Raw genomic sequence first — 27,596 nt, 5'->3', positions numbered from 1 at the left:
AGGATCATTATCGTCCTATAGAACGAGGTATCCTTGTCGCTTTGCGAACCGAGGGTCCTTTCACAACTAAATCAACTTAATGAACTCTATTATAACACGCTGAAAGCTGGTCGTACCATAAATGCAAATTAAATTAATTAGTTATATGTATTACTATGTTAAATCACGTTGGGACGCGAATATTTCGCTACATTTTGCAGCTCTCAAGGGGAACGTACATACAAAATACGTGGTTTTCTTCTTTATAAAATATTTGGCAAAAGAAAATGATATCATGGCAAGCGTTGATGGAGGGCTCAAAGCAACAACAAATTCGTCAATCTGTTGCTAACGCATTCGGGATGGGAGGGGGTGCACCCATTGCAGTGTGCTAGCGCGGTTTACATCCGCAGTTCGCTATCGCGGCGATTCGTTGTCAGTGATATGTACATGACGCTCGCGAAACCCGCGCCAGTCCCTCTTTTTATTGTCGCGACGAGTGACGTCAATTGCCGCTAATCTTGGAGCTCACTTCCGAAAATTATGACGCTCGGCGGCACGCGGACGTTTAGGGCGATTATTCGTTTGACGATGACATACGGTTGTCTTTTCTTACTTTTTTTTCCATTCAGCACATTCTCCGTTAAGAAAACATGATTTATTTTTACGGTTATATGAAATATGAAAAATTAATTTCACAATATAATATGGAATATTATTTAATACTTAATTAAAATAATATTTAACTTTTGCGAAATTTGAATGTGAACTAATTATACGTTTATCAAAAATACATTTTTAAAACATTTTATTTAAATAAAATAAAATTAATTTAAATATAATTTAATGTAAATTTTATAAATGTAGCTTAAAAATTGAAAATTTTTGAATTTAAATAAAATTAAATGTTTTTTATGTGTAATTTATAAAAATTTATTTTTAAATTATATATATATTTGGAATAAAAAAAAATATAGAGCAGTCCTTATTTAAAACAGTATTACTTTTAAAAAATTTCACAAAATAGATTAATTATTTGATTAACAGAATCGTTTTTATGTAATAAGGATTAAAATATCATTAATAATTGTTAACGAAATTTAATATTAATGTGTTTGCCGGAATTATGGAGCCTAAAAACGATATCGATCGCGAAAAAATAAACGTCACACATGCAGGCGGAGCTTAAATAAGATCGCCTACCACAAGACGTAATAATGCAGATGTAAGCGCACGGCCTACATAAATCAGGGCAAATTTCCGACTGAAATATTGACTGCTCGCACGGTCTCTTATGGATTCTCTCTACGGCGATTCTTTATCCCAGAAACCCAGATATAATCGGCAAGGATTTCTCGGTCACGATATAAATCGTCGTGATTTGATGGGAGGCCCCTATCGTTACCCTTGGCCGTTGCTCGCCGATCGCAAAACACGGCAATTGTCGACGGTAATCGTCGTGTTTTCCCCGACGGTAGAAGAAAACCGCTCGTTTGCCAGCGGACTGCACAGCCGTGAATCGCACGATTATGGCAGCCGGCGGTTTTCTCGCCCACGCGCTTTTCCTCCTCTTTCCCCTTTTGCCTCCTGGACTTCCAAAGGAAACCGCACATTCGATCCTCGGGGTAATGACGCAACTCACACAACCCCATCACGGTGGTCGTGGTCGTCGTCGTCGTCGTCGTCGTCGTCGTCGCCGCCGCCGGCGTCGTTGTCGTATGTCATTGTTTCTCGCGTTATATCGACTCCAGAAGACGTCAAAGTTGCGCGAGGTTGAAGGACGCGATAATAAAGCGCCCGCGAGAAAGTAACTGCAATTTAGTCGCTCGTAATAACAAAGATTGAAAAATTGCGTACGCGAAAAAAAAAGAGCGTGGCGATGCATGAATATCACAGTTCGTATAGCAGTATCGCTTTTTATACTTTCGGGATCTAACGTCACATCTCTAAAGGGCGAAAGTGATTCACGGCGTAGGTCATTCCGCACACCCACGAGGTTTCATCCAGATTAATGAGCCTGGCTTAACGATATCAGGCATCAAGGCCGTTATGAGGGGAGATATAAAAAGAAGGGAAATCGGTCGCTCGAAAGCTCTACGACTCCCAGTTAATCGCGTCAAGGGATTAGCACGACAACGGTAGTCGTCTTATTGCTGTTTCTCAACTGAATGACTTTTAGAAAATGCGACCGCCGCGAGTTATTAACTCCGCGATAAATTAGGTCAGCTTGGTGTTCCGAGTTATTTGCCGAGGGATCAGTCGGTTCGCTCACACACGAATATATCTGTATTTCGATACGAAAACTTGTATTCGCGTTGTAGTGCTCGCGGAAATATTTCGCCGCGGAAAGAAAACAAAATTAAACGGCGAGAGAGAGATAAAAGAAAAAAAGGATTAAAGGGGGAATAAAAGAGAAAATTTCAAAGCGACGAGATAAGGCTTAACTTTTGACATGACCGGCTCGTCGAAAACCGCAAAACGCAATCTTCACGAAATCCCGGGATAGATACGCGATGACCTTAATATATAATATCGCCCGACCGTCGTCTCTTTCGCAGCAGCGGATACGGTTCGCAAAAAGCTCCGGGCGGTTTGCCGGTTGACGCAACGCCGGTTTTAGAGTCTGTTAATTTAGCAGGGGGAGGGGGGGCTTTTTGCGCGCATTGATTAAGCGCGCCATGCGATAGAAGCGTCTCGATTATAAATAATTTCGTTCCAGCGGCGCGTTTTGCTCGACTGCGCGTACATTATACATTATGTATATATGTGTATATATATTCATATATATATATATATATATATATATATACAAACATATATGTATAATATATATAATATATATACACACAATATATATATATACACTTACGTATACACATACATACACATGTAGACCGAGTCGACGTAAGAACCGCAATATTACTGGCGCGGCTCTGTGCAGTGACAGTAGACGCACAGCTTGCACATACACCTACAGCCGCGCGCGCTCGATGTTTGGGCTTAGCATTGGGCACATTGGCACACATATTCAACCTCGTTTTTGCTTTGAAGCCGCCCGTGTCGTTCGGGGGTCTCCCTTTGAGTCAAACACGGCTTGGCCCACTTCATTTGATCACCCTCGACCGGCGACCGAAACGCGCCGCTCTTCCCCTCCTCCCCTCCCCCCGCGTGTTTATATCGCGGGAAATAATCCGCGAGACACGCTGCGCGAAAATGCGCCGCGTGTCCGATACGACGATAAGTTTACGAACCCGGGATTTACTATACTTCCGAGCGCGTCCTCTTCCCCACTGTGGTCGATTTTGCGGCGGGTGAACGATTGCGAGATGTCCCAAAGGAATGTTAACACGGATGAACAACGTATATCCGTGTATAACATATATCCGAAAAGAAAAGTGTCTTTCCTGCTACTTCAGGGATTTTATACGACAATTTTGTTTCTTGCATAATCTGCGTTTTGAATTTGAAATCACTGCACACATTTTTGTTTTTATTTCCCCTTAAATTTTAACATCAATTATTGATTATTGAAACAATAACAATTAAAACAATTTAAAAAAATAAAAAATTATCATAGAAAATGTCATAATAACAATTAAAATAATAAAACAAAAATACTGAAAAGTTCAAAATTTCAGAAATTATCGGAAATTGTATTAATAGATATTAATTGCGTAATAATGTCAAATTTTCCTCTGTGATATTTCTCTTTATTAAATATGCGGGGTAAAATAAATAAATCAACATTACCATTTATATATTTATTGTCTTGAATCATAAACAAAATAGGCGTTGCGTGGGTACACATTGCGTGCTACGAATTTCCATTGCGCATTAAATACAGAAACATATAACTAGAATATGAACAAGTTCATTATTCATTAAGTACCTTGCCAAGTACTTTCCTGTTTTATTCATGCACAGCACACAACGTCGATTATCTTACAGATTGTGCAGCTTTTTACATCTAATTTTAATCTTGATTCGCGACAAAAAAAAAACAGCAAGACGTTTTCTTCGAAATGAAATGATAATAAGCATGTTTTGCATATCGCAAATATTCGTTTGATTCTATTGTGCCAGGGAATCTCATGAAACTTTTATAAAACATTAAAACTTTATACCTCGGGTTTAATTAATTAAAAAAATTGTACTTGCGACCGTACGTCATTGCATTCCTAGCTCCGCAAATTTTTTTTCACGACACTTTTTCTTGGAAAAACCGAGCTTTTCCAGACCTGTCGTTAAATCACGGAGCGAGATTCCACATTGAATCATTCTTATTATTACCACACTCTTATAACATAGGTATACATGGTAGTATCGTTTTAATAATAAGTAAGACTAACATAAGTATCTCGGAAGACATGCCACTTGCCGAGCAGCGACCAGAGTCACGAGATGGCCGCTAATTCACGAATCGTGCTCGCGATTATTTCCGGAATCCTCGTTTCTTCCGATCGATCGCTCGGACAATCGCAGTCAAACCAATTTCATGGCTGAAACTCGAAGCTGTTACTGTAAAAATAGACGACGACGCGAAGCCAGCTCGACTGCATCGACTGCCGAATGGACGGCTAAAATACGTCGCGATATTTCTACCCGATTACTATCCGAGACTATAAACGAATCACCACCGCCGGCAGACCAACGGAAATCGATACGTGTGTCAGACTCGATCCACGGGTTGCCGCTCTCCGATGCGGGATGTAATGTGAAAGGGGTGTGCGGTCGGTATAATGAAATAAATACGCGCAGATCGGACGAGACTATCGGGCGAGTCTCCGATCGCGGGTCCTTCTTGAGATTAGCTAATAAAAATATAGCTATACCAGAAATCCCACGGTTTTTAAACTCATATTGATCCACGCGAGTTCGTCTGATATGATCGACGCGATGCGACGCGTGAAATTGATTCGCGAAATGTACGTGCGCTGATGAAACGTGAAACTGAACTGGACTGAAGTATAGTGTGCACTTTTACGAATAAATAAATTGATAGGAAGGATTAGATTAATAAAAAGGAAATTAATTAAGATCTCTCCGTCGTGTCACCGATCGGCGATTATCTGCAATGACGATGGATTAAGTGACACTCGCGGACAGAATGATAAACGAAGGCGCGTTAAGTCCTAGTTGAACGATGACGGTAAAGGAACGTGGTCCATCGACGCCGCGAAAAACGGTCCGAACCAATTACGAGTCCTGATCACCCCAGGAGAATTCCTCGCCGGAAGTAACCTCCTCGATCTGCGGTCCATCCTCAGCCTCAGCCATCGGCCCCGTTTGCGGCTTGCTCTTAACTCCGTCCGGCTCCTCGACGAACGGATCTTCGGCAATCTCGGCGGGCTCCTCTTCGTGGACATTTTCCTCTTCGACCTGAAAGGCGAATTCCTTGTGAATTCAATTCGACGGTATTCCGGAAAGTCACTCTTCAACTATCGGTTCTAAAATGAGTCCAAACTCGAACCTTTCCCCAGAGAAATTCAATAAGACATTTGGACACGAAGCTACTAAATACATATCTGAATTTAAAGGAGTTCTAAGAGCTTAGCATGATCTAACATTTTTGTCTAATCTTTAACATCTTAATATTATCTTCATATTATTTATATGGATTTAGAAAAAAAAACTTGTTCATCTTGAGTAAAAATCAACAAAGTTTAAGGGAATTTTTAAATGAAATTAGGTGTAGATTTTCACGACGCTTAAATGACTGTTTACCCGTGCTTCGTCATCCGTGATAACATCGCAAGGCTTCTCCTCCTTCTCCTGATCAGTTACTTCGCCAAACTCCGCCGGATCCTCGGCGCAGCTGACGTCTACATTGTCACCGGCTGCAAACTGCGCGACATCCGCCTCTTCCTGCTCCTGCTTTTGATTTTGAATTTCTTCGAGATGTTCCTCGATTATCTGTCGTTCTTGCTCCTGTACGAGTGCGTCGAGCTGCGCCTGGTTAAGCAATCTGTTGACAGAAAGCGAATTAGATTCCAGCGATGCAAAACGGTATAAAGTTGCATATATATCAGTATTCGGATCACACTATAAGTTCTGCTAATATTTATGTAATTTTCTACCTAAATTATACACGGAAAGAACGATTTTGCTGGAAGACCAAAAAAAAACCTGAAAATAATTTTTGTTACGTCATCATCAAAATATTTTGTCGGAAACTGAAGAATAATAAGCATTGCTATAAAAAGTTTTGATATTTTAGCAATCATTTTGACTTTCGAACAAAATTATTTTGATGATGACGTAACAAAAATTATTTTCAGGTTTTTTTTTGGTCTTCCAGCAAAATCGTTCTTTCCGTGTATATATATATATATATATATATATATTCTGCAATAATTTTAATTGTACACAAGTAATCTTTCTCTTCGTTTTAATTATTAATATTCTCAGCCGACAATTTCAGTTGAAATAAAAGCTTGCTTTATGCACGGCACTTTTTTTATCAAGGACAATTCGCGAATCACTACCGGGAGCTTTCTTCTAAGTAACGAGCTTACCTTTCCCCCTCCTCTATTCTCTCCACCTCCTCGCGTTCAGCCTGCAACTTTGCCTCTTCCGCCTTCCTCTCGACTTCCTGCTGCTCGATTTCCAGTATCTGGGAAAGCTCGGCTTTCCGTTCCTGCGCCAGCTGCAACGCCTCCCACGCTTTCCTCTCCTCCATCTCGAGCTGCAGGCGATCCTCCTCCGCGGCCTGCCGCCTTTCCTCTTCCGATCTTCAAAACAAAGTTATTCGCAATTGGCGAAAGTGCCCGGATGCGACAGGCAAGCGAAGGTCGACATAGAACGTAAATAAAAATAAAAATCATTTTGTAAAGAAAATTTTAAAAATGCGCATTTTATAAGAATTTGAAGTCTAAATGTGATAAGAGAAAATAGAAATATTGTTATATATATTTTGATATTAATTATCGATTTGAAAACTTATCATTTTTTTCATATAAATATTAATTCGCAACTCCTAAATCCGCAATTTGTTCCTCATCTCAACGTCATCTGAATTTTCCGTCTCAAGCGTATGCGATAACGTTTGAATAAAATTCACATGAGACACTTTATATGCGAGAATAACGTGTAACCACGATTTATAATATTTAGAATCGCTAACTGGGATAACACGTCGGTGTGTGTATGTGCATGTACGCGCGCGTGTGTAGGCTATCCATCAAGTTTTTTTTTAATGAAGCTCGCATTCCAGATTTTTCGATGCGCGTTTCTCGCATATCTCGCAAGATAAAATTATAAGCCGCGTGAATACGAATATTTTTTCCAGGAGAGTTTCCTGTTGAAAATTTATACAAAACATTTTTATGTTGCGTCTAAAATTAGCACCATCACGGACATACATTATACTTATATTATTCCAAGCTTGGAATTATTCTATAGAACAGCTGATCACCGCACGTTGACTTCAATTATCTTAGAAATAATAACAGACGTTTTATTATTTTTCGTTTGAAATTTACTTATTACATAAAAATCGAATATTCTTAATAATTTCTTACTACACCGAATCACGTGTTTTCGAACCGAGTGACGTTTTACGAACGGTGAGCGAAGGTCAGACATTTGGCAAGTCAATTGTCGCGGGTCGTATAACGGGTTATTTGGCCGAGTTCAATGCTAATGTTACGCAAAACGACCGCGTTTATATATCAGGTGATTATTTTCGCGCGATTGGCTTGTTCTGCTGGCGCGTGTCGCTCTTAAACGAAAATCACTTACTGCGCTTCCCGAGCCGCCTTAGCGAGGTACGCCTCAGCCCGTCTCATGGCATCCTCTCTGTCTTGCTTCACTGCAATATAGTCTCATTAAAATATCAATAATGGAGATAAGAGATTTCATGAAATTCACGACGCATATTTAATGCTATGAAAGTGACGCTGAAATCTTTACTCGTTTTACATTTGCCAATCTGTCGCACACAAACGCGAAATTATAAAAGTATCTCAACGAGTATCGATTTTAAAATTAATTTAACCATTTTAATTAAATGCCTCGGTAATTGCACCAAAGTAGCCATTAATATTAATATTCATATTAATTTCGCAGCCGTCGTTTAATATGAGTTAAAATTAATGCTATTAAATGGATAGTCTTCAGATAGAGGATGCAAAATTATAGAGGCAGTCCAGTTTCACATTCAGGAGTGCGTTAAAAGTGCATCGTGACACGTGGACGGTTTATCCGTCGCGATTATATTTATTCCCAACACCGACATGGTCTTATGTAAAATACAATAATTTTGGATGGGATTATCGGGGGACACTTCGCGTGGCAATCTCGACGCCATTTTTACGAGGAAGACATTTATCACGAGAAACGGGCGAGAGAGACACTGGACGCTATCTAGACTAGACACATTCATCCTCGTGCGATCGATACGGGAGATGCTGTTAGCAACGACAACCAGACCAACGATCGACCGTCTGCCTACGCCACGCCGCCGACCGATACCAAAAGGTATCCACCGTTCGCGTGACAGGCTCGTTTCCGGCCGCCGAAATGGAATACTTCCGGCCCGCAGTATCGACCGTAGAGATATCAACGTACCCTTTTCTTCCTCAGCTTCGTCACTTACGGCCTCCGCGACCGGTTCCGCCGGCGCTTCTGGCTCGGGCTCTGAAACAGGCTCTGCTTCCATCACCGGTTCTGGCTCCTGCACCGGCTCGGGCTCTGGTTCCTTTGTGACTTCTGGCTCTTTCACGGGTTCCGGTTCGGGTTCCGGCGCCGGTTCCGCCTTAGATGCGGCCGTTTTCGCCGGTCTTGCCGATTTCGCCGATTTCGATGCCTTCGCCGGCTTCGACGGTTTCACAGGTTCCGCAATCGGTTCCGGTTCCGGTTCTTGCGCAGGTTCGGGCACCGGTTCAGGTTCGGGAATCGGTTCAGGTTCTCTTACCGGCTCGGGCTCCGGCTCGTGCACCGGTTCCGGCTCTTCCTCCGGCTCCGGTTTCTTTTTCGCTTTCTTCTCCGGCTTTGTTTCCGATTCCGGAGCGGGAGCTACGTCACAGGGTGAACGTGAACGACAAGTGACACGAGGGAATTGATCTGGATTTTGTCATTTTACATGGAGACCTACCTTTCTTTTCCTGGGCCGTCGAGTCGTAGCCTAATGCGCGTACTAAAAATTGTGAGAAGACGTTTAGACGTGGGAGATACAAAGAAAGGGCCGTAAAACATTACTCAATTACAAACAAAAAAAATTAAATTTCTAAATGACTTTGAAGAACTTAAAATGATTTAATCTTATTGACGAATGTATCAAAGTTGCGGAATTAATATCTCTGCATCAATTATTAATTATATTTATATAAACGTTAAATAATTTTGTTACAAAATTTAATAACATTTACTTATATTGCATCGAATTATTTTCGCATATTCTCATGTACTCTCGTCAATTTCAAAGACTGAAATGTTAATATGTATTAAATGTGAAGTATGGCGTATGAAAATAATTTTATATGCTTATGCAGAATTGTAATGCACGGGTCGTATCCTACATTTGACGTGATTCACGTGACGTAAAATTTATTTCTCTGTGAATGTTAAAATTTAAATTGTGAAACTTATTTTCTGTAAAAAGTGTAAAAACGTCCCCACGATTGCGACTTTTTCTACTGAACTTTTACTCTTTTGTCATCTCAAAAAGGATTATTAAATTACTTCGTGTGTGCCTACTGACCCTTTCGCATCTCTCGTTCTGTCATTGGCTGACCGGGGGCTGTGGGGTGAACATGAAACATAAAGGATCGATTAGCGACAAAGGATTCTTTTGAAGCTCGTGACGTAAACCCAAGGAAGCGATAAAGGCTTCGCAGAGAGAACGTGACGTTAGAAAGCGATTACTGTGATTACAATACAATATTGATGTGAAAAGCATTTGATGAGGCATGTTCGTTAGTTAATTACAGATCATGTAGAAACAGATGTATATACGATTTTATGTACATATATGCGACGAATGACTAAAAAAGAGAAATAAATTATAAGTAGATAGTATTAACGATGGATGGAGCGTTCTGAGGATTAAGGATGAATCATCGAGCTCATTTTTGATGACGCGCAAATATCGCATACGTCGATGACTTATCGTCAATGAGGTCGGTAATTAATGAAATCGCAATTCTCGTCTTTTCTTGTGAAGATGATTCACTGATCGTCACGGTTCGATTAGCGTGACGTTAGAGATCACACTCGGTCACATCTAGTGATTGATTTGTCGGATTTTTGCCTCTGAAACCAGATACCTCATGATCAGATTATACAATTAAGTAACTTTTTATGTTCTAATCTTTCTCAGTTGTATATAATTTCTAACGTGTATTTATATACCATTACGTTAAATTATGCGTTGCGTCAAAAATTAAAGAACTTTGAGAAAATAATTATTAAACGCATTCCGATTGAAATAGAAGCTCTCGTTAAAATTCAAATCTTTTTATTTCCAAAGAAATGTATTTTTTAAACAGAATTTTTAAAATGTACTGAAACAATTATTCAGGAGTAATTCGTCTTTTTTTCTCCTCAAAAGCGTTAATCTTAATCGATTCCACAAATAGTGTGGATTTCAGAGGCAAAATGAGACGTCGTTGGTTAAACTACGAAGCACACGAAGAAGCTTACCTCGGAAACAGTGCATTTATTCGTTAGCAGCTCATCTACGTTTCCATTATTCTGTCTTTCTTTCTATCTCGTGCAAAGTAAAGTAATTGACTTGGAGACTCGCTTTCACCGGACATTATTATTTTATTCGTATGTTTTTTTTTATTGCTATCTCACAAGCACGAACACAACAGGATTTACAAAATCGAAACAGTGACGAACATCATGATATGCAATACGTGCAACATCGAGTTAGTCCAAATTTTTTATCACTTTGTTTTTTTTTTCTTTATGAAAACGCGCGCAGGTCCCGCGGTTTTTTTTGTCACGTCAATCTAATCGGTTCCCTTTTCTTTTAATCTCTCTTTCTCGCACTCCGTTGCTTTTCTCTCGCGTTCGTTTCCACTTCGTGGATCGCATCGATCGGAGCACGATCTCGTTTCGGTAGTCACGACGATTTTTACACGCTCGTCGCAATTTCATTAAAGTCCATCGAGTAAAAATTGAATGAAGAATGCTCGGAAAATACAGCACGTTCTATGATTATTGCGAATATCGGCACATTGGACTTTAATGAAGCGGACGACGAGCACACGACCGGAATAGAAGAAAGGAAAAATAAAAAAGTGGAGACGGATATTAGATTTTCTCGATCATAACTACCCCTCCGATATATAGCCACGCGCCAGTAAAATGATTCGAAGAGAGTGTTTGCCAGGCTTGCGAACCGAATATAAAACCTAACCGTATTTGAAAAAAAAAACTGAAAGAGAATAAAATTTCAAAACTGATATGTGTACGAACTCTTTCTGTCGCTCAATTGTCGTGATAAAATTAAAAATGAAAATAAAACGCTGATTTATATTCATTTTGTAAGGTTATTCCTCGCGTCGCGAAAAGATCTTAGCATATTTGCACAGTTCTTGCCATCATTTTATTTCACAGAAAATGATATTTTATTATTGAAATGAAAGTTTATACAATTCAATCCCACGTGAGATCATATTCGTGTTCACATAATCTAGTTACGTTTCTCGAAAATTCTAATCTTCTCATTGCCATCACTTCTCTACAGATTTTTATGCTAATTTAAAAGTCGTTATTTTTCAACATAAATTCTACTCTGAGCACCGTGTTATCTTTCGTTTTTATACACTTTAACAATTCAAACCTCATTGACGTAAGGCTCTCGCTTAAAAAAAAAGAAAGAAAGATCGAAGAATAAGTTCTTATCGTAAAAAGAAGGTAAAGAGAATTCGCTTTCGGTTTGCAATCCTGCAGCCTCCGCGCGTCGCCGATGGGGGGGCCGTATGTTTTTCGCGCGCGGATACGCCACTTCCGGAACGCAAAAGCGGACGGTATCGGGCCACAGTTCGTGTGATGATGAACGACGGTAGTCACTCCTCGGCGGCGGCCTCCATCTCTTCCGCCTCTTCCGCGAGCTCGCTTTTCTTGCTCGGCTTCTCGTACAGCTCCGGCACCTTCTCCCTCCAACACTTGCCTGAAACGTTCAAAAAAGCCGCACTGCTTCCTCTCTCTCATTTTTGCTCTTATCCGCGACGCGCCGCAAAATTCTGCTTTTTGGCGCACGTGATCCCTGCAGTCTGCAGTGTTTCCGCCTGGTGAGTCCCCGTCGTGTAAATGTCTTGCTCTCTCTCGTTCCTTCGTTTTTCTTTTGATTTGGTTTCTCTTTGTGGTCACTATGTCGTTTTTCACTGTGTGTTTTCCGATTGTATACCGCATTAAAAAATAGGTCCGTTTTGGTTCGTAAAAAAAGGTATGCGAACCGCCGCCGAATCGATGGATCTATCTCACCGATGTAATCAATGATCGAATCGATCATCCTCGGAAGAGCATATGTAACTCGATCTTTTTTTACTGAATAATGAATAAAAATAAATTATATATTTTTTGTAGCAAACTTGAAAATTGCACGATTTATTTATACTTTACAAAAATGATTATAATAATCAAAATTGACATTTATGCTCTTACCGTGAAGATTAATTCGATATCACACGTTTCTTTCCGCAGAATTGTTGTAATAGCAATAATAATAATAATAATAATAAAAACGCGCTGTGTCACGATATTGCATGACGGGGTGATTATCAAAAACGGATGCGGGGTACGTGGGGGAGGTAAGTGTACGTTGCTGTTGTACGATTAGACACAATACTATCGAACAGTAATGCAGCCACGACAAAAAAAGACGTACAAAAAAGATCAATTGTTGTGTGACCAACAACAAAACAGCAAAAAATACCAGAGAAACACACGCGTGCTCGCTAGCACAAACAAAAGTTTTTAGACAGTGTAAACCAAGAGGTGCCAGCCAATTCAACAAAAGGGATGAAAAAAAATAGAAACGAGAGGGCGGGGCGGGGGCGGTGGTGGAACGAGAAAAAAAAATAGACAAAAAGAGAGTTGCACACAACGGCGTCGTGGGGCCGTCTTTTATTTTTCCAAATCTATTAAAAAAATCATCGGCTCGAACTGCGAGAACGTAGCGTAGCTGTTTTTTTTCACAAAGTACTCATTTTCTGTAATTAATATATCCTCTTTGCAAATTAAATTCTGCATGAAATTCTGCGAGATTAATTACCTCAATGTTTCCCAATGAAGATGTCAGAAGCATATTTATAAATAATTAAAAATATATAATCACGAAATATTATAAACTGCTATTGTATGGAAATTAATTTTAATGCACCATCAAAGATTAAATTTGATCATAATTATAAAAAAAAATTATCACATGTATCTTGAAAAATTTTTCGCTCCGTTCTCGCTGATCTCGCGATTTCTAACTACGTGCTTCGTGTACGGATCACCCTGTGTAACATCGTCAAAATGGGATCGTTCTCGAGCAATCAGCGTTTCATTCTCGAAGAGCAATCTCTTTGGAGCAATCTCTTTACTGAAGCGCGAATCGCCGATACGATCCCCGTCTTCGTCTCCGTCGTCGTCATCGTCATCGTCGTCCTCGTTACCGTGACGGATTACTCACAGGCAGTCGCGGCCGCCTGACGGTTCTTGCTGTAGTAGCTGAGGAAGTTGACGTCGTTGCGGATGTCGGCCGGTCGTAGGTCCGCGACCTTGTAGTACGGCTTCCGGACGGACTGCGGTTTACCGGCTACGTACTTGATGCACGCCAGGGTGCCGAACGAGCCCCGGTCGGGCACCTCGTACCAGCTCAGATAGTCGACCTGCTTCTTCGCGTTGCTGCGGCCGGTGAGCAACCGGCGAACGTAGTCGTGGCTGCGCATACGTTCCGGGATAATATCCTCGATGAAGTCGCTGAAAATGGCGAGGAGACCGCTGATTATTTTATCACAAAAAAAAAGGAATGAAAGTAACAAATTGTATTCCGTGACTTGGAATCATGAAGTGCGAAAGACCGTAAAAAGTATTTACTTTAGAACGTTTTTTGTACTTGCATCTTCGAGGTCACAGAATTATCTTGACTATTCTAATTTCAGGATATCAACTGATTCAATTAGTCTAGGGAGTCTAGTAATTTTCTTTTTTTTTTTCTTAATGATTAAAAATTGATTCAAACGATTTTAATGACGATGAATTCAATTGAATAATTAGTTGCACACCATTTCATTTTCGTCGGATACCTTGCCACTGCCCTTGGCACGAACACGTGGACACGTCGAAGAAGAGAATCCACTTTCGCGCGAATGTCCCTTGTCTCATCGTCGAAAAGCTGCGAAGAGACATATGTTACTGGTATGAACGAGTCGATCAATCTCTCGCATGCATTCAGAGTTTGATCATCGTAGACTATTATTTTTATTTCGCAATTATTTTTTTCGCATATCATTACGTATTTAAGGGTAGGTACTTGATAATGATAATTTGATGTCTTAACTCCGATTTTTTTTTTATGATAGTCATCAATTACATGAGTAATCGGATCATATTATATTGATAATTATGATAAAAATCGCGCTAAAATTGAAAATTTACACGTTCGAAATTTAATTAAAAAATTTTATAAACATCGGCGACAGCATTAACCCTTTTAGTTTTTAAATCCAATTTAGATTTATTCTGAATAAAAACTAAGTAAAAATTTATGATTCAAAAATCTTTAGCCGCAACTTCTAATCTGTTACAAAAGAGACGGATGAACACATTTGTTACAACGACACGATTCCGCCCGTGGTGTTCAACGGACGTTGATGAAAAATAACGATGATGATGTTGATGACGATGGAAATGACGACGATGATCCCCGTGCAATGGCGACGATATACAAAATCTTACCATGTTATATTTTTATGATGCTAAATTGGGCTGATTTGGGATCAGAGAGAAAGAGAGAGAGAGAGAGAGAAAGAGAGAGAGAAAGAAAGAGAGGGGGAGGGTGATATTAAATTTAGTTGCCGGACTTACTATGTTGTATCGGGAATTTAGGTAATCCTCAATGTAGGATCGGCTAGATGGCCTCGGCAGGTCGCGTATCCTGTTGAGCTCAGCTGCGAGGATGCTGGGCCGCACGCGCGCTCGCACCCTTATCGGTATCATCGCGCCAGCGTAGTACACATGATGGATCGGCGAGTGAACTATGGTGACGAGTCTCTTGTGTGCCACGTATGGCATATGAGGAACGGTCCTCAACTGGAGGCAACGAACGTTCTCGGTTTTACTAATCGCGCTCGCCCGGCAGCGGCGAGCTGCGAGCCAAAATATCAAGCGGTTTACCCTTTCGATGACGGTTAAATTATACGCGTAAATGTAAATTCGTAGGCTTTTTGAGAACACGGAGAAAAATAAATAGAAAAAATTGTCGAATTCAAGGAAGGAGCGGTTAGTGAAACGTTTTTTTGTTGATATAACAAATTTGAGATGATAAACTTCCTCAAGTTTTTGCTTGAGAACAATAATCATTAAAGGAAGAAAAGTCTTTGAAAAGAGTATCATTAAAAGGATCCAAGGATCCTTAAATCCTTTTAATAATTTTCAGTATTCAGAAATGCGTGTATTACATAAATAAAAAATTTTACGCAATTTTATATTGCATTATTATCAAGATTTACAATGTATTTTAATATTAAATAGATATTTTATTTAATATATAATTTACATTATTAATATTTTTTACATAAATAAAAAGCCGTCACCGAAGGACTAAGAATAGCAAGGCGTAATAGCATTCGATGCGTTTCCAGCGATGTGCAGCAACGTGCCAAGTGATCGCAAATGACAAATGACATGGATTGCACACGAAAGGTTTCAACGCGTAATTATATTACGAAGCTTTGAACATATGAGCGCGGTCTGTCACGTACGAGAGGCAACGGGGATTAAGCAATGCGTTACATTACCTTGAATTACGCGCGACACCGTGAAGATGAATATTACTGCGATGAGGTAGCGCTTTAGAATTAGTAAACACATCGAGATCTGAAATTAATTAATGCGAGACGCGTGAAATTAATTAGCGTGAGAGCGGCAAAGCGTCGTTACATCTATTTTGTGCAGGTGCTTTTTTTTCTAGAATTACCGAAAAACTTTGTGCGTAACATCCTGTTGATGTGTGTGATATCACGCAATACGGAAATTAATCATAGTTGATTATACATATAAAAAAAGATATAAAATTCGAACATAAAACAAATTATATGTTTATTATATTATCGCAAGGTGTTATTGCTATCGAACGCAGGTAAATCAAGATTAATCAACGTTTCTTTCGATTACACATATAAAATTACTTTCTATTATATACAGGATAGAGCAAAATTGTTCTTAAATAACGCTCACTATAATCATATCAGGAATATTCCTTATAAAAAATTGAGTCAAAAAGTCCTGAATTATTTTTTTCTACATCAATGCAGTCATTACTGCAGTAATGATCGTGATTGTAAAAAAAATGGTTCAGAACTTTTCAATTCAGTTTTTACAAGGATGCTATATAATTATATATAATGGGCGCTATTTAAGATACACCCTTATCTTTAAAAAGTAACTACTTTCAAGCTTTAAAGTTCTCAAATTATTTAAGGTCCAGAAATTTAAGATTAAACTAAAAAAATACATTTGAATTTATATCATATTTTTTGTTAATTTTTTTATAAAATTACTTAAACTTTGCTACTGTGCAAGATTTATCAAATTCTATTTATACTGTTTTTTACATTAATTATTTTTTATTTTCTATATGTTCATTACATTTTAATTATATTTTTGCGACTGTAGTTGTTTGTGAAAGACAACGTCGATCTATTTGTAGAATCGCGCAAAGAGATACCAGTCGATTCTGATTCGCGTCAAGAATGTTAAGTAATATTAATTTTTCGGAATTTGAGAATTCCTGCAGAAAACATCTGTTTAAAATTCTTTTAAAATCAGTTTATATCGTTCGATAAAGATCTGCAGTAAGATAATTATGTTTTAAAATTTAAATTTAAAAATTCAAAATTGAGTTGCTGCGAGTTTACGCAAATCTTTCAAAGGCAAATTAAGGAGACGAGATTACTTGCTTGTATTTTCAATAAAAAATAAAGGAAAATTCTAAATTTTTACGTTCCATCGGGTTCTATAATATATACTTCGTGTAAACGGAACTCTAAATCTAGATGGAAGTACGAAGGTGGAAAATCTGCGAAGATCAGAATCGACTGTCGCACCTGTTGCGCTTCCGGTGACGAATAGTCGAGCATTCGCCGAGCACTACATTCGTAAACCATCAGCAGGTGGAAGTACCTACCTGGATGACGCTGGAGAGCGGTATGATGGTAATGGGTCGATATAACTGCGCCACGTTTACAAACACACGGGGAGGGTGTTTTATATATATATAAGTATTTTTTTAATTTTATCCGTCGAGATTTCCAACGATGGCGGCATCGATGGCAGCGGCGGCGGTGACGGCGGAGACGGCGGCGACGAGGAACGAGGAGTCACATGTGAGAGGCAGAGCAAATAGAAAGAAGAACAACTCGGTTAGTGACTCGGGTGGTGTCCGCGTATCGTTCTTTCTTCTTCGTTTTTTCCTCGCTATTCCGTTTGTCTCGCGCTCGCTTGAAACGCTTTTGCGCGGCATTTCGAGAGGGTAGTAGATCAGGAGGAATGAAAAAGGGTCACCGGAGTAAGTAAAAAGAGGAAAGAGATCGTAGAGGAAGGCTCGTATGCCGCGACGGATTTCTTTTTTGTGACGCTCGAGATAACCGACTTGGCCAATTGTCGCGTTGTGTGTCTATCGAGATGACGACGGCAACGACGATGATTCTGATGATGATGACGATGACGACGACGACGACGATGATAATGATGATGATGACAATGACGACGAATAAATTGTTAGTCACGGTTAGTAGAGCTTATTTCGCGAGAAGACTGTCGGATGGAAAGCAGCTTTTAATGTCCTGCTATGACATCTCACACAAGATAATCATAATTTCAGGGGACGAGATAATATAAATCGATCTTATCTCTCTAAGAATATTGTAATATATAAATTACTATAAGCTTAGAGATACAACTCAAATAACTATCGAAAATCAAATTATTTTTCCAGATTATTTTAGAAAAGTTGAGGTGTTTAATTTTAAAACAATTTAATTGGGACCTTTTGAATTTAATATTAATAAATGACGTGATGTTACTGTAAGTATCACGTCAGGTCAGTCCGTAAAGAATTAAATGATGGTTTTCTATTATTATCCCATCTACTTCTTTATTATTCAATTCTTATATCATCTCAAGATGATATCTCGCGCTCGAATAAAGAGCGATCTGTCCCACAAAAAATATTTTGTTATCGGCATTGCATCGATTTTTTCATTTTCTGAAATTATGATTGCATAAACGATGCGACGGGCATTTCGCAGGACGACGCATTTTTGTAAGAATATCGGAACGACACAAACTATCCGATCGCTACTTTAGCTAGAAATATGATTCACGAAAAAAAAAAACAACGCTCACTCGGGTTGTACGAAAGGTGAAAACATCCCCAGGAAAGGAAAGGAAAGACGTGAGTCGCGAGTTAGGACGGAGCCAGGCATTAGGGACGCCGGACATTCAACAGCACGCAAACGATTGCACAATCCGCGAGACTCGGGACGCCCGCAGGCAGCGTTCGATTCCGCGATTGAGCGTCGACGTCAATTCGCACAGGATGGATGATACGAGTACAAATCTTTACAGTGCTATTTTATGCGATTTATTGCCGTTGGTTGTTTACAACTTTCGCGTTGCGCGCCAAGCGCATGAATTCCGGAGAAGCTCGCTCGAAATTCATGATTTACAAAGTCAGGATGTACATGATATATTTTTAGGAGATCGTAAACCGCCTGCTCTATATATCGCCACTATTTATCGCGCGAATTACTAAACTCGAAAGAAAAAAAAAATAACGCGATAATTCTATTTTATTGCTCTCTCGCTATTAGCGCGACTAGCTTTTAATTTATCTCTAAATGCAGCTCTGCGTGATGCTCTATCTCCGATTCGAGCTACGGTAACAGCGGTAATTACAACAGATAACATCAAGAATATCAGGAGTTTTTCCTCGCCGATCCGCTGATGCACATTCAAAGCGCCAAATTCCTTCTCTTTCTTTTGTTTTTTCCTTTATCAAAGACGTTTTTAAGAAAAAAATCAAGCGTACAAAACTGACACGAGGGGAGAAACAAACAGGAATTCTAGGTCGGGCATGCGACAAAAAGACGATATTCCGCTTTTATCGATATCGACGACCAAACCAATATATCCATTCGAATTTCTACGACTTTCAGATTAATGAATCTCGGGCCCGATAAACAAATTTATATGGCGAAGTGATCTTTCTCTCGCGGAGAAGGAGAGTACATTTATTCAATATATATACTTTACACGTTCTTGTCGTTACTGTCGCTAGATTTAACTTCGCAATCTCTGCCGAGAGAGGAAATCTCCGTCGACGACTCGTACAGATCTAACTTTGTGATTTTCGTTGAAAAGGAAGAGGAGAGGCATCCCTCCCGTCATCGATGGATATCCGCTTTAAAGCGCTCGCCAAATGGCGCGGCTCGATTTCCGCGTATTTCTCGCATCACCAGCCGGTTTCGCTAATACCGCAGGGCGTGCTTGCGGCGTACGGCGGTGTCTACATACGTGTTCTTCAAACGCGGAACAGATGTAAGTGCCGCGCGAGTGGCAGGTCTGCGGTGTTTCACAACGTCGGAAATGATGTATCATTCACGCCTCGCGCGCGTTGAGATACCGCAGATCCCGCGCGCGGTCTGTCGTTTTTGGTGTCGACTGTCGAAAAATCGCGTAGAGAGACATTCTGGTAAGGTCGTCGAGATCGATGAGAGCGGAAGTGCGCGATCGGCTTGAGGGGGGGGGGGGCATGCGGGGGATTTAGACGCGGTAGGAGTAATGGCGGTAGCTGGTGCCGCCGGGCAAACGACCGGAAGCGGTGGACTCGTAGGAGGAGCGGTAGCTCCCGGGGCCGCCGCCGGACGACGTTCTGGTCGACCTCTCGGTCGAGTACGAGCCGTACGGGCCGCTCTCCCTCTTGACGACGCTCTCCTGGGTCTGCGAGGTCCTCTGAGGACGGCCGCTGTACGGGTCCGTGGAGCTGGTCGAGCTGGCGTTGGTGTACGAATAGCTGTACTGCTCTTGGGCGGACCTCACCCCGGCCTCCGGATAGTCGCGGACCACGTAGTGGCGAGGCGTCTACGGATTCGGGGTTAGATCATGGTCAAGCGACATGGAGGAGAACGGGCTCGCCTCCGGAAAAAGAAAAAGAAAACGGAGCGGCGCCCGTCGACGAGTAACGGCGACTTGACTTTGGCGCCTGGCACACGAACATTGCAGTGCAAAGCAACGGAACTCCATTCGCCGACGGAATATTGTCTAGGAGTCATTCACATTTTACTTAAGATTATCAATTAATAAAAGTAAATTATAGATACACACACATATATATATATATATATATATAGATATTTTTTGATAGAAAAATTGAATAATAAAATCTAATATTATGTAATAATATAAAAAAAGTTAAATAATATAATATTAAAGAATTATTGAAATTTAATGAAATATCATAAAGTGACTCTGATTTCATAAAATGATGTAAATTTCTACAAACTTTTTGCATTTATTCAAGCCTTGCGAAATGTGGATATCATCTAAAAATTATGTGCCAGACATTATTCTCGTCTCAGGACGACCCTCGCGGTTCTCCATCCGCGGGCCGCAAATGGATTGTCGGATCGGGAGATTGGGTTGCGTCAAAGAAATCTACAGATTCTATTCACATGTGAGAGGTTTCATGATCGATTTGTCTGGTCGGAGAACAGGTTGAATGTTAAGACATAAGTTTTAAGTTATGAGCGAAGATATAAGACTGTCTTCGATAATCGTTTATATTTGATTTAATTTCCAGTAGATTTTAATAGATTTATAATCTGATCTTTATATATATATATATATATATACTGTGACAGAAATATTTAATATTGAAACTTGAAAACTTGCCAAGTTAAAGTTAAATTGATTTAATTGAAGAATCTGCGGATAAAAAATTATTCAGCTTGGAACGAACAAGAAATTACAATTTTTTCCAGTCGTACAACTTCGCTCTTTTTTTCTTATAAATTGCCTCTTTCTTTCATTTTTATCCTCTTATGTGTTTCGCGACAAGATCATCTTCGTCTTCCTAATATATCATTTGGCCCTGTTCTTCGGCCGAGAGAGGCGCGCGACATACGAGGCGAGAGACGTGGAAGGTGGAAGGTGGACGAACAGGTGCGTCGCTGCGTCGTCTGGCTCGACGGTGTTCGTAACTACTCGCGTTATACCCGCGAATAATTAACCCGCGTCGCCGCGCGGGGAGTAACGTACTCGCGCGCTGCCAGTTCATCTATTCTGAGAGGGAGAGACTCGCGAAGTCGTTTCTCATCTCCGTGGACGAAGTTTGGCCGGTAATGCCGCCCAGATGGCCGGCTGGGCTCGCGGCCAAATAAGGAGAAAGTTGACGGGTTCCAGACGACGCTGGAACCCGTCGGACTCTCTTACGAGCGCGATTAACCCTTTGCTGTATTATTTCGCGTTAACAGGATACACACTCATCGTCCATAATTCCAAATCCTAACATAAAAAATTTCAATTACATTTACGTTTCGAATGAAATACGTTGCATTCTGCAAAATGAGAACGTCGAGTTCTTATTTTAATTTTTGAATAACGCGAAGCGAAAAAATCGACTTTTTGGAGCAACGTAAATCTAATTATTCTTTTACTTTGCATTAATTAATTTCACCGCGACATGCGACTGTTTGATAATAGTCTTGATAATAGTATTAATCGCGACGACAAATTACGGTGCAAAGAGTTAAGAGACTCGTGAAAGGGGGAAGTCGAGAATGAAGGAGATGCATGGCGTGAGGGAATATTTTTCTTATCGCTCTCATATATATACACAGAGGCGGAAGTACTGATGGATCCCGGCGACACGTTCACGGTAATAACATGTCGATCTAGCTATCTGTAGACACACAACGTGCGGGCCAATTATAAACCGCGGAGCGGTATGTAACATGTGCATTAATAATGTCCCCGTGACGAAATATTCAGGACACTCCGAGCGTTGGGCAACGATACGCCGCCCTTGCCAAGAAACGCGTAGGTAACATTCGCGCGGTAACATGTGTATGTATGTATGTGTGTGTTTGTGGCGTGACAGGTGTACGTGTGTGTTTGTACGTGGATGAGAATGTTTGCACGCATCTGTCCCGCCACGTGTACGTGCGTTCGGTGTCCCGTTCCGAAACTTCTTCGACCTTCTTCGGAGCAGCGCGAAACTTCGTGGCGGATTGCGCTCTGACGCTTCATTGAATTTAATTACGGTTAAATCGGAGTCGCTCGATTAGTCGGGCACATTCTCGCGATTGAAATTCGGCGCGGAAAGAGGGGGCGGGGAAGAGGGAATTTAACTTCGATACGAAGCTCCGTTAATTCAAACGGGATCGGGGGAGCTAAATAGAATTTAATTGCAAATTCAGCTGCGAATCGCGTTTCTTCTTTTTCTTTTGGTTCCGCCGAAGTTCAAGAGGACTCGCGGGATTTTCTTTTCTATTCTTATTATAATGAAATATGAATAGCGAGGTAAGTTCTTGCAGCCCCCTCGTGAGAGAGATCTACGCGAAACGCCTCGTCTCCTGTGGATTTCTTTTCGCGCGTAAGATCGTCGCTTCGGTGAGTCGCGCAGTCTGCGACGCGATTGTAAAAATTAATGCCAAACAACTTTAGTGTGGTCATACAAGGCGATTAAAAGTTACTGCTCTCGGAAGGGGGGGGGGGTCAAAAGTCAGAGGGGCGCCTGGACAAACATGTATCAAGATATTAGAAGTCAATATTTTTTCGCGATCACGAGATCCCAACAAATCCTTGAACGTCGACGCTTCATCGACGTTCGAGCATTTAATACATATATATTTAATAAATATATATATGCATATGTTGTAGCTGGCTGGCTCGGTTGACGATAGTGGTAGAAGAAGGGGGAGAAGGTTTAATCAAGACCGATGGTACAACCGCGCGTGATTACGCTAGATACGAAGGGATTAATTAAACGAGAATTTAATTAATCTAGGGTATTTTGTTTGCACAGTCTTGCGACAAACAGGCTTGACAAACTCTCTGTAGAGTGACATCATAGCTTTATTCGTCTCGTATACACATGCATGAATTGATATATGTATCGGCTCACGCTAACAAAAAAAAGTAAGATGTCCGTTCGAGTCAGTCCTTCTGAACAAATGATTATGAGAGTCATTGCGAAGAGACGAAAACCCCGTGAAAACGCATTCGCGATAGTATAATGATCCGCGATGAAGTGCGAAGAGCGCGGAATCCCACGGGCGTTTTACGTAATTGTGATTAGCGTAGCCGTTTAATGCTGCGAAAGAGAGTTCCCGAGAAGCGGGAAATCTCTCGTCGTTTCGAGATTTCGAGCGGATCGAAAGATCGCATGGAACGTTTTTTCCGGCGCATCAGTTATTTTGCGTAAAAAAAAGCGCGACTGCAAGCATTCTCGCGTCGTGAACTCGCGTCAGAAATCGCAAATCGAAAATGCAAAATGACCAGTAAATGCTGAGGATTTGTAATATTCTCATACTGCTCATTTTATTCTCTTTACAAACAATCGGCGAAAAAAAAAATCGCTATCAATCGCCTTGAAACTTGAAAGTACGACGACCAGTTTAAATGTGAAGACACCCTTCTATAGCTACAAAATCTAAAAAAATCTGATCGTCATTAAAATGAAATGCTAACCCGAAAAATTGTTACAAGTAAATTTAACATTCCGCAGAAAGTACTTTTGTATAAAAATCGATTGGCTTGACTAGCTTAAGTCTGACGAGCTAATTCATTATCTATACATCGATGCACAATAGAAATAGCAAACACAACGTTATACGTAATTGTCATGAGAGGCAATCCTTATTTAAACATCAAAACATCAAACTACAATGTAATAATTTCCGCTTTGTATCTCTGTATCGCGCAGGCGGCGATTCGTGCTAAAAAAATTGTAATGTATATCCCCATAAAAATGTCGATACTAGATTTCATTCTCCCGAAGAGCGTCCATAAAGTATAATACAACGTTCTCTTGCGTTTCATTTCTCTTTCTTCCTTCTCGTTTCTCGTCGTTAGAATCGGTACCAGGACGGCGTCTGCAGAGCCAGCAGAATCTTGGTGCGGCCGGTGGCGGGCGTGTTGGCGTGTCGGACCTTGCTGGACGGCCGCGCGAGCACGCCCTTCTCGAAGACGTGACCGCGGGTGGCCAGCTCGGCGGCGGCGTCCAGGCCGACCTTCGAAACGGCGCCACGGTCCACCAGCTGACGAATGTGGTCCTCCCGGGCGACGTCCTTGCCGCGCACCACGCCCTCCTTGTCCGGCAGAGTGGCGTACTGATAGAACTCCTCGCGCGGGTCCTGCCTCTTGCGGCCCCACACGGTGAACGGCTCCGGCACCAGCGACGGTCGCGGCACGAGCGGCACCTTCTCCCACGGGAAATAGTCCTGCTTCTTAGCTTCCTGCTGGTTCGTCTGCAAATTCGAGCACCCGGCAAAAGGGGCTCCGGTCAGGGATCGCTAGTCCTCGAGCCATTAGTGATTCAATCAAGGGCAATTAGCCGCCGCTCGGTCCTCGAGCCTCTCAGTCCGCGATCCGCAGAGTGATTTTCCCGCTCGTATCGCACACAGAGCGCACACTTGGAGCTTATCCGTGTCGCAAGGTTTCCCCAAGTTTCGCCATGCAGTTGCACACCGACATCTTCGAGCTTCCACACTATTCCTCCTACTACTGCCGCGTCTGTTCTCTTTGTTAAACCGCGACCGTCGTCATGGTACCGCTCGTGTACTATTCTCCTCGATGTCCCACCCGATGGGTTTAGATTAGGATCCCATTTGAATAATTTTTTACTCTTTTTGGCATCAATGTCCACGTAACCCGAATTTTTCTTTCTCGGATCGTAAATCAAGATTTTCTCTTTTATTCACATTACGCGTCTACATATCTGTATAATGACTACATTGTAATAAGTAGAGATTAATTTTGTCGTTAACAAAGTATGTAATGTATTAAGTTATTGACATACTGATTTATTACGATTATGATTCCAGTTCCTTTTGTATGTGTGTGTGTCGCAGGGGGAAGAATCTTAGTTTTTTTTTCTTATTAACTCATTCCGCAAAATGACACTTTCCAGGCCTGTTTTTATAGCCGAACTGGCTATAAAAACAGGCTCTTCCAATGTAGAAAGAGAAAGATAAACTCTGAACTAGTGTAGCCAGTTCAGCTATAAAAAACAGACCTTCTGTATCACTGTATCATAGGCTCTATCATAGTGAATGGAAATAATAAAAAATATCGGAATGAGATCGTAGACATTTTTACAGATTAATATGTTATATTCAGGTTGGCCATGTCAAATATATTTGAATAAATATTACAATCGGTAATGCAAATTATACATGCTCCAAAAAATGTCTAAAAGATAACTTTGAGAAAGCTTTGAAAACATTTTTATTTTAAATGTCTTTTGGTTAAAGTTTTAGAGACGTCTTAAAAAAGACGTGCCAAAGGCATCAGTATCTAAGAATGGTGCTCCAAGAGCTTGACAGCCAAGCACTCATGATCGCCCCCGCGAATTCTAAAGTGTTGATCGTCTCTAAAATGTCAGACACGTGCTTACGCACGGTTAATAAAAACAACAGAAATACGTCATCGCTTACAGTCTTGCGATTTCTTAAAAGCCCCCTTCTGTTACAATTACCTGCTTCGTAAACGTGAAATGGCCCGTATTATCAAAACGACGCAGACACATACGTTTATTTGGACTTGCCACAATTGATCTTAATGCCATTATTGACACGCCGTTTACATGGTAATAATTGAATAATTAATTAATTGAGAACTTTGCAAAGAAAGGGTTGTATGAAAAGTATTGGAAACACAACGTGTTCATTATCATATATCTAGAAATTTCATATCACGCTATAATTGTTTTACATTTGCATATATGTGGACTCATAAAACGCGATATACATTATTTCGTTTGGCAGTAGCACAAAAAATTAGTCTCTGTTTTTATACTACAGAAAGTAGCCTGAAGAAAATTTATTACAGATAATCATTTTTGGAAGTAATTTAAAATCAGAGAAATCGCATCTCTTCTGAGTATATAAAAAAAAGGGGCTGAGACCCTTGTCGACTCATTTTTTCAATCTACCACAAGGGCTCAGAAGTGGCGATATTTTAAAGTAGTAATAAAGTACACTTGTCGGACAGCCAAAGCCTCGTCTCGCGCGCAAGAAAAGCCCAAATTCCCATAACATTCGTCATCATCCCGCTTTCCTGGCGGGTCGTAAAGACGTCGTCGTAAAACGACGCGACGTAGTCGGAGAGCGTATGATATCATTTATCCCGTAGATCCCGATATAGACTTGCGAGACTTGATTCAAAGACGTGCATCGATGTAAGATATTAAACAACTCGAGGCAGACTTGGTCTCTCTAACACGTCATAAAGAATGTATATCGCTTTGGAAATAACCTTCCGCCCAATTTCACATTATATACTTATGAATATCACAAACACGCGGATTTAGATAGAGAATAAAATCTATACAAACCACGAGCGCAAAAATTAAAATACTCAAATAAGACCGTTTCGTTGTTCATTTGGGATTTTTTTTTAACCATTTACGTAAATGATTATTTGTCTCTGTGACTGCAGCACATTCTTCTCGCCCTGTATCACGGAAAGAACAATTTTGTTGAAAGGTCTAAAAATTTTGCCAAAAACAGATCTGAAAATAATTTTTTACCAAAGTCAAAATAATTACTAGAATATCAAAACGTTTTATAGCAATACTTATCAGTTTTAACATTCTAACCAATTATGATTCAACAAAAAATTATTTTCAGATCTGTTTTTGGCAAAATTTTTAGACCTTTCAACAAAATCGTTCTTTCCGTGATAGATATCTCCGGATTACGAAATTGAAACTGTTTAGCTCAACTGTTTTATGGGGCAATTTTTTCTATTCAAAAACTTCGGAGGCGGGATCATTTCGATATTGCCTCAACACATGTTGCCTCAACGCGGATCCGATATATACAGATCGGCAGGGAGATGACGCCCTTGCACGTATGTATCCGCGTGCCACTCGGCGTCGGCGTCGGCGTCGGCGGGCGGGCGGGCGCGTATGAATTCTCGCGTCGACGAAAATCCGACGGTGGGCGTCGGCGTCGCGCCGTCCGTGCGTCTAAATTAGGGCAGAGTAACGCAACACCGATTCGCCCCTCGAGTCGCGGAGAAACGCGGAGCGGCGCGGGGCGCGGGAACATATAGTCTTAATAATCGTCACGGACGATAATCTGGAAGGCGTCCTACGCCTGCGATTCTTCAGCAGCTGAATAGCAACCTAATTTCGCAGCGCGCAGTTGATATCGGGGGAGAGGGGGGGG

General features: G+C 40.8%; 1 protein-coding gene across 4 annotated transcripts in view; it reads right to left on the bottom strand.

Moving 5' to 3' along the window:
- Positions 1-3,725: 3,725 nt before the first annotated feature.
- Positions 3,726-27,596, bottom strand: part of LOC105455475 (proteoglycan 4-like) — a 28,750-nt gene continuing 4,879 nt past the window's right edge. Inside the window, exons 2-12 of one of the 4 annotated variants that reach the window (XM_011698830.1) lie at positions 17,327-17,371; positions 15,007-15,231; positions 14,205-14,314; positions 13,610-13,899; positions 9,680-9,718; positions 9,074-9,115; positions 8,548-8,994; positions 7,720-7,789; positions 6,495-6,710; positions 5,704-5,944; positions 3,726-5,358 (exon numbers count right to left, since the gene is read on the bottom strand). In XM_011698830.1, coding sequence (XP_011697132.1) covers positions 5,176-5,358; positions 5,704-5,944; positions 6,495-6,710; positions 7,720-7,789; positions 8,548-8,994; positions 9,074-9,115; positions 9,680-9,718; positions 13,610-13,899; positions 14,205-14,314; positions 15,007-15,231; positions 17,327-17,371 — 1,908 coding nt within the window. In that variant the 3' untranslated portion in view covers positions 3,726-5,175. The remainder of the gene's footprint in view (positions 5,359-5,703; positions 5,945-6,494; positions 6,711-7,719; positions 7,790-8,547; positions 8,995-9,073; positions 9,116-9,679; positions 9,719-13,609; positions 13,900-14,204; positions 14,315-15,006; positions 15,232-17,326; positions 17,372-27,596) is intronic. The other 3 variants (XM_011698831.1, XM_011698832.1, XM_011698833.1) reach the window with 3 other exon arrangements.

Source organism: Wasmannia auropunctata, unplaced genomic scaffold, assembly GCF_000956235.1.
Source record: "Wasmannia auropunctata unplaced genomic scaffold, wasmannia.A_1.0 LD335903.1, whole genome shotgun sequence".
NCBI classification, from domain to species: Eukaryota; Metazoa; Arthropoda; class Insecta; order Hymenoptera; family Formicidae; genus Wasmannia; species Wasmannia auropunctata.
Note: the sequence above shows the minus strand (reverse complement) of the source record. Positions and strands in the feature narration are given on the sequence as shown.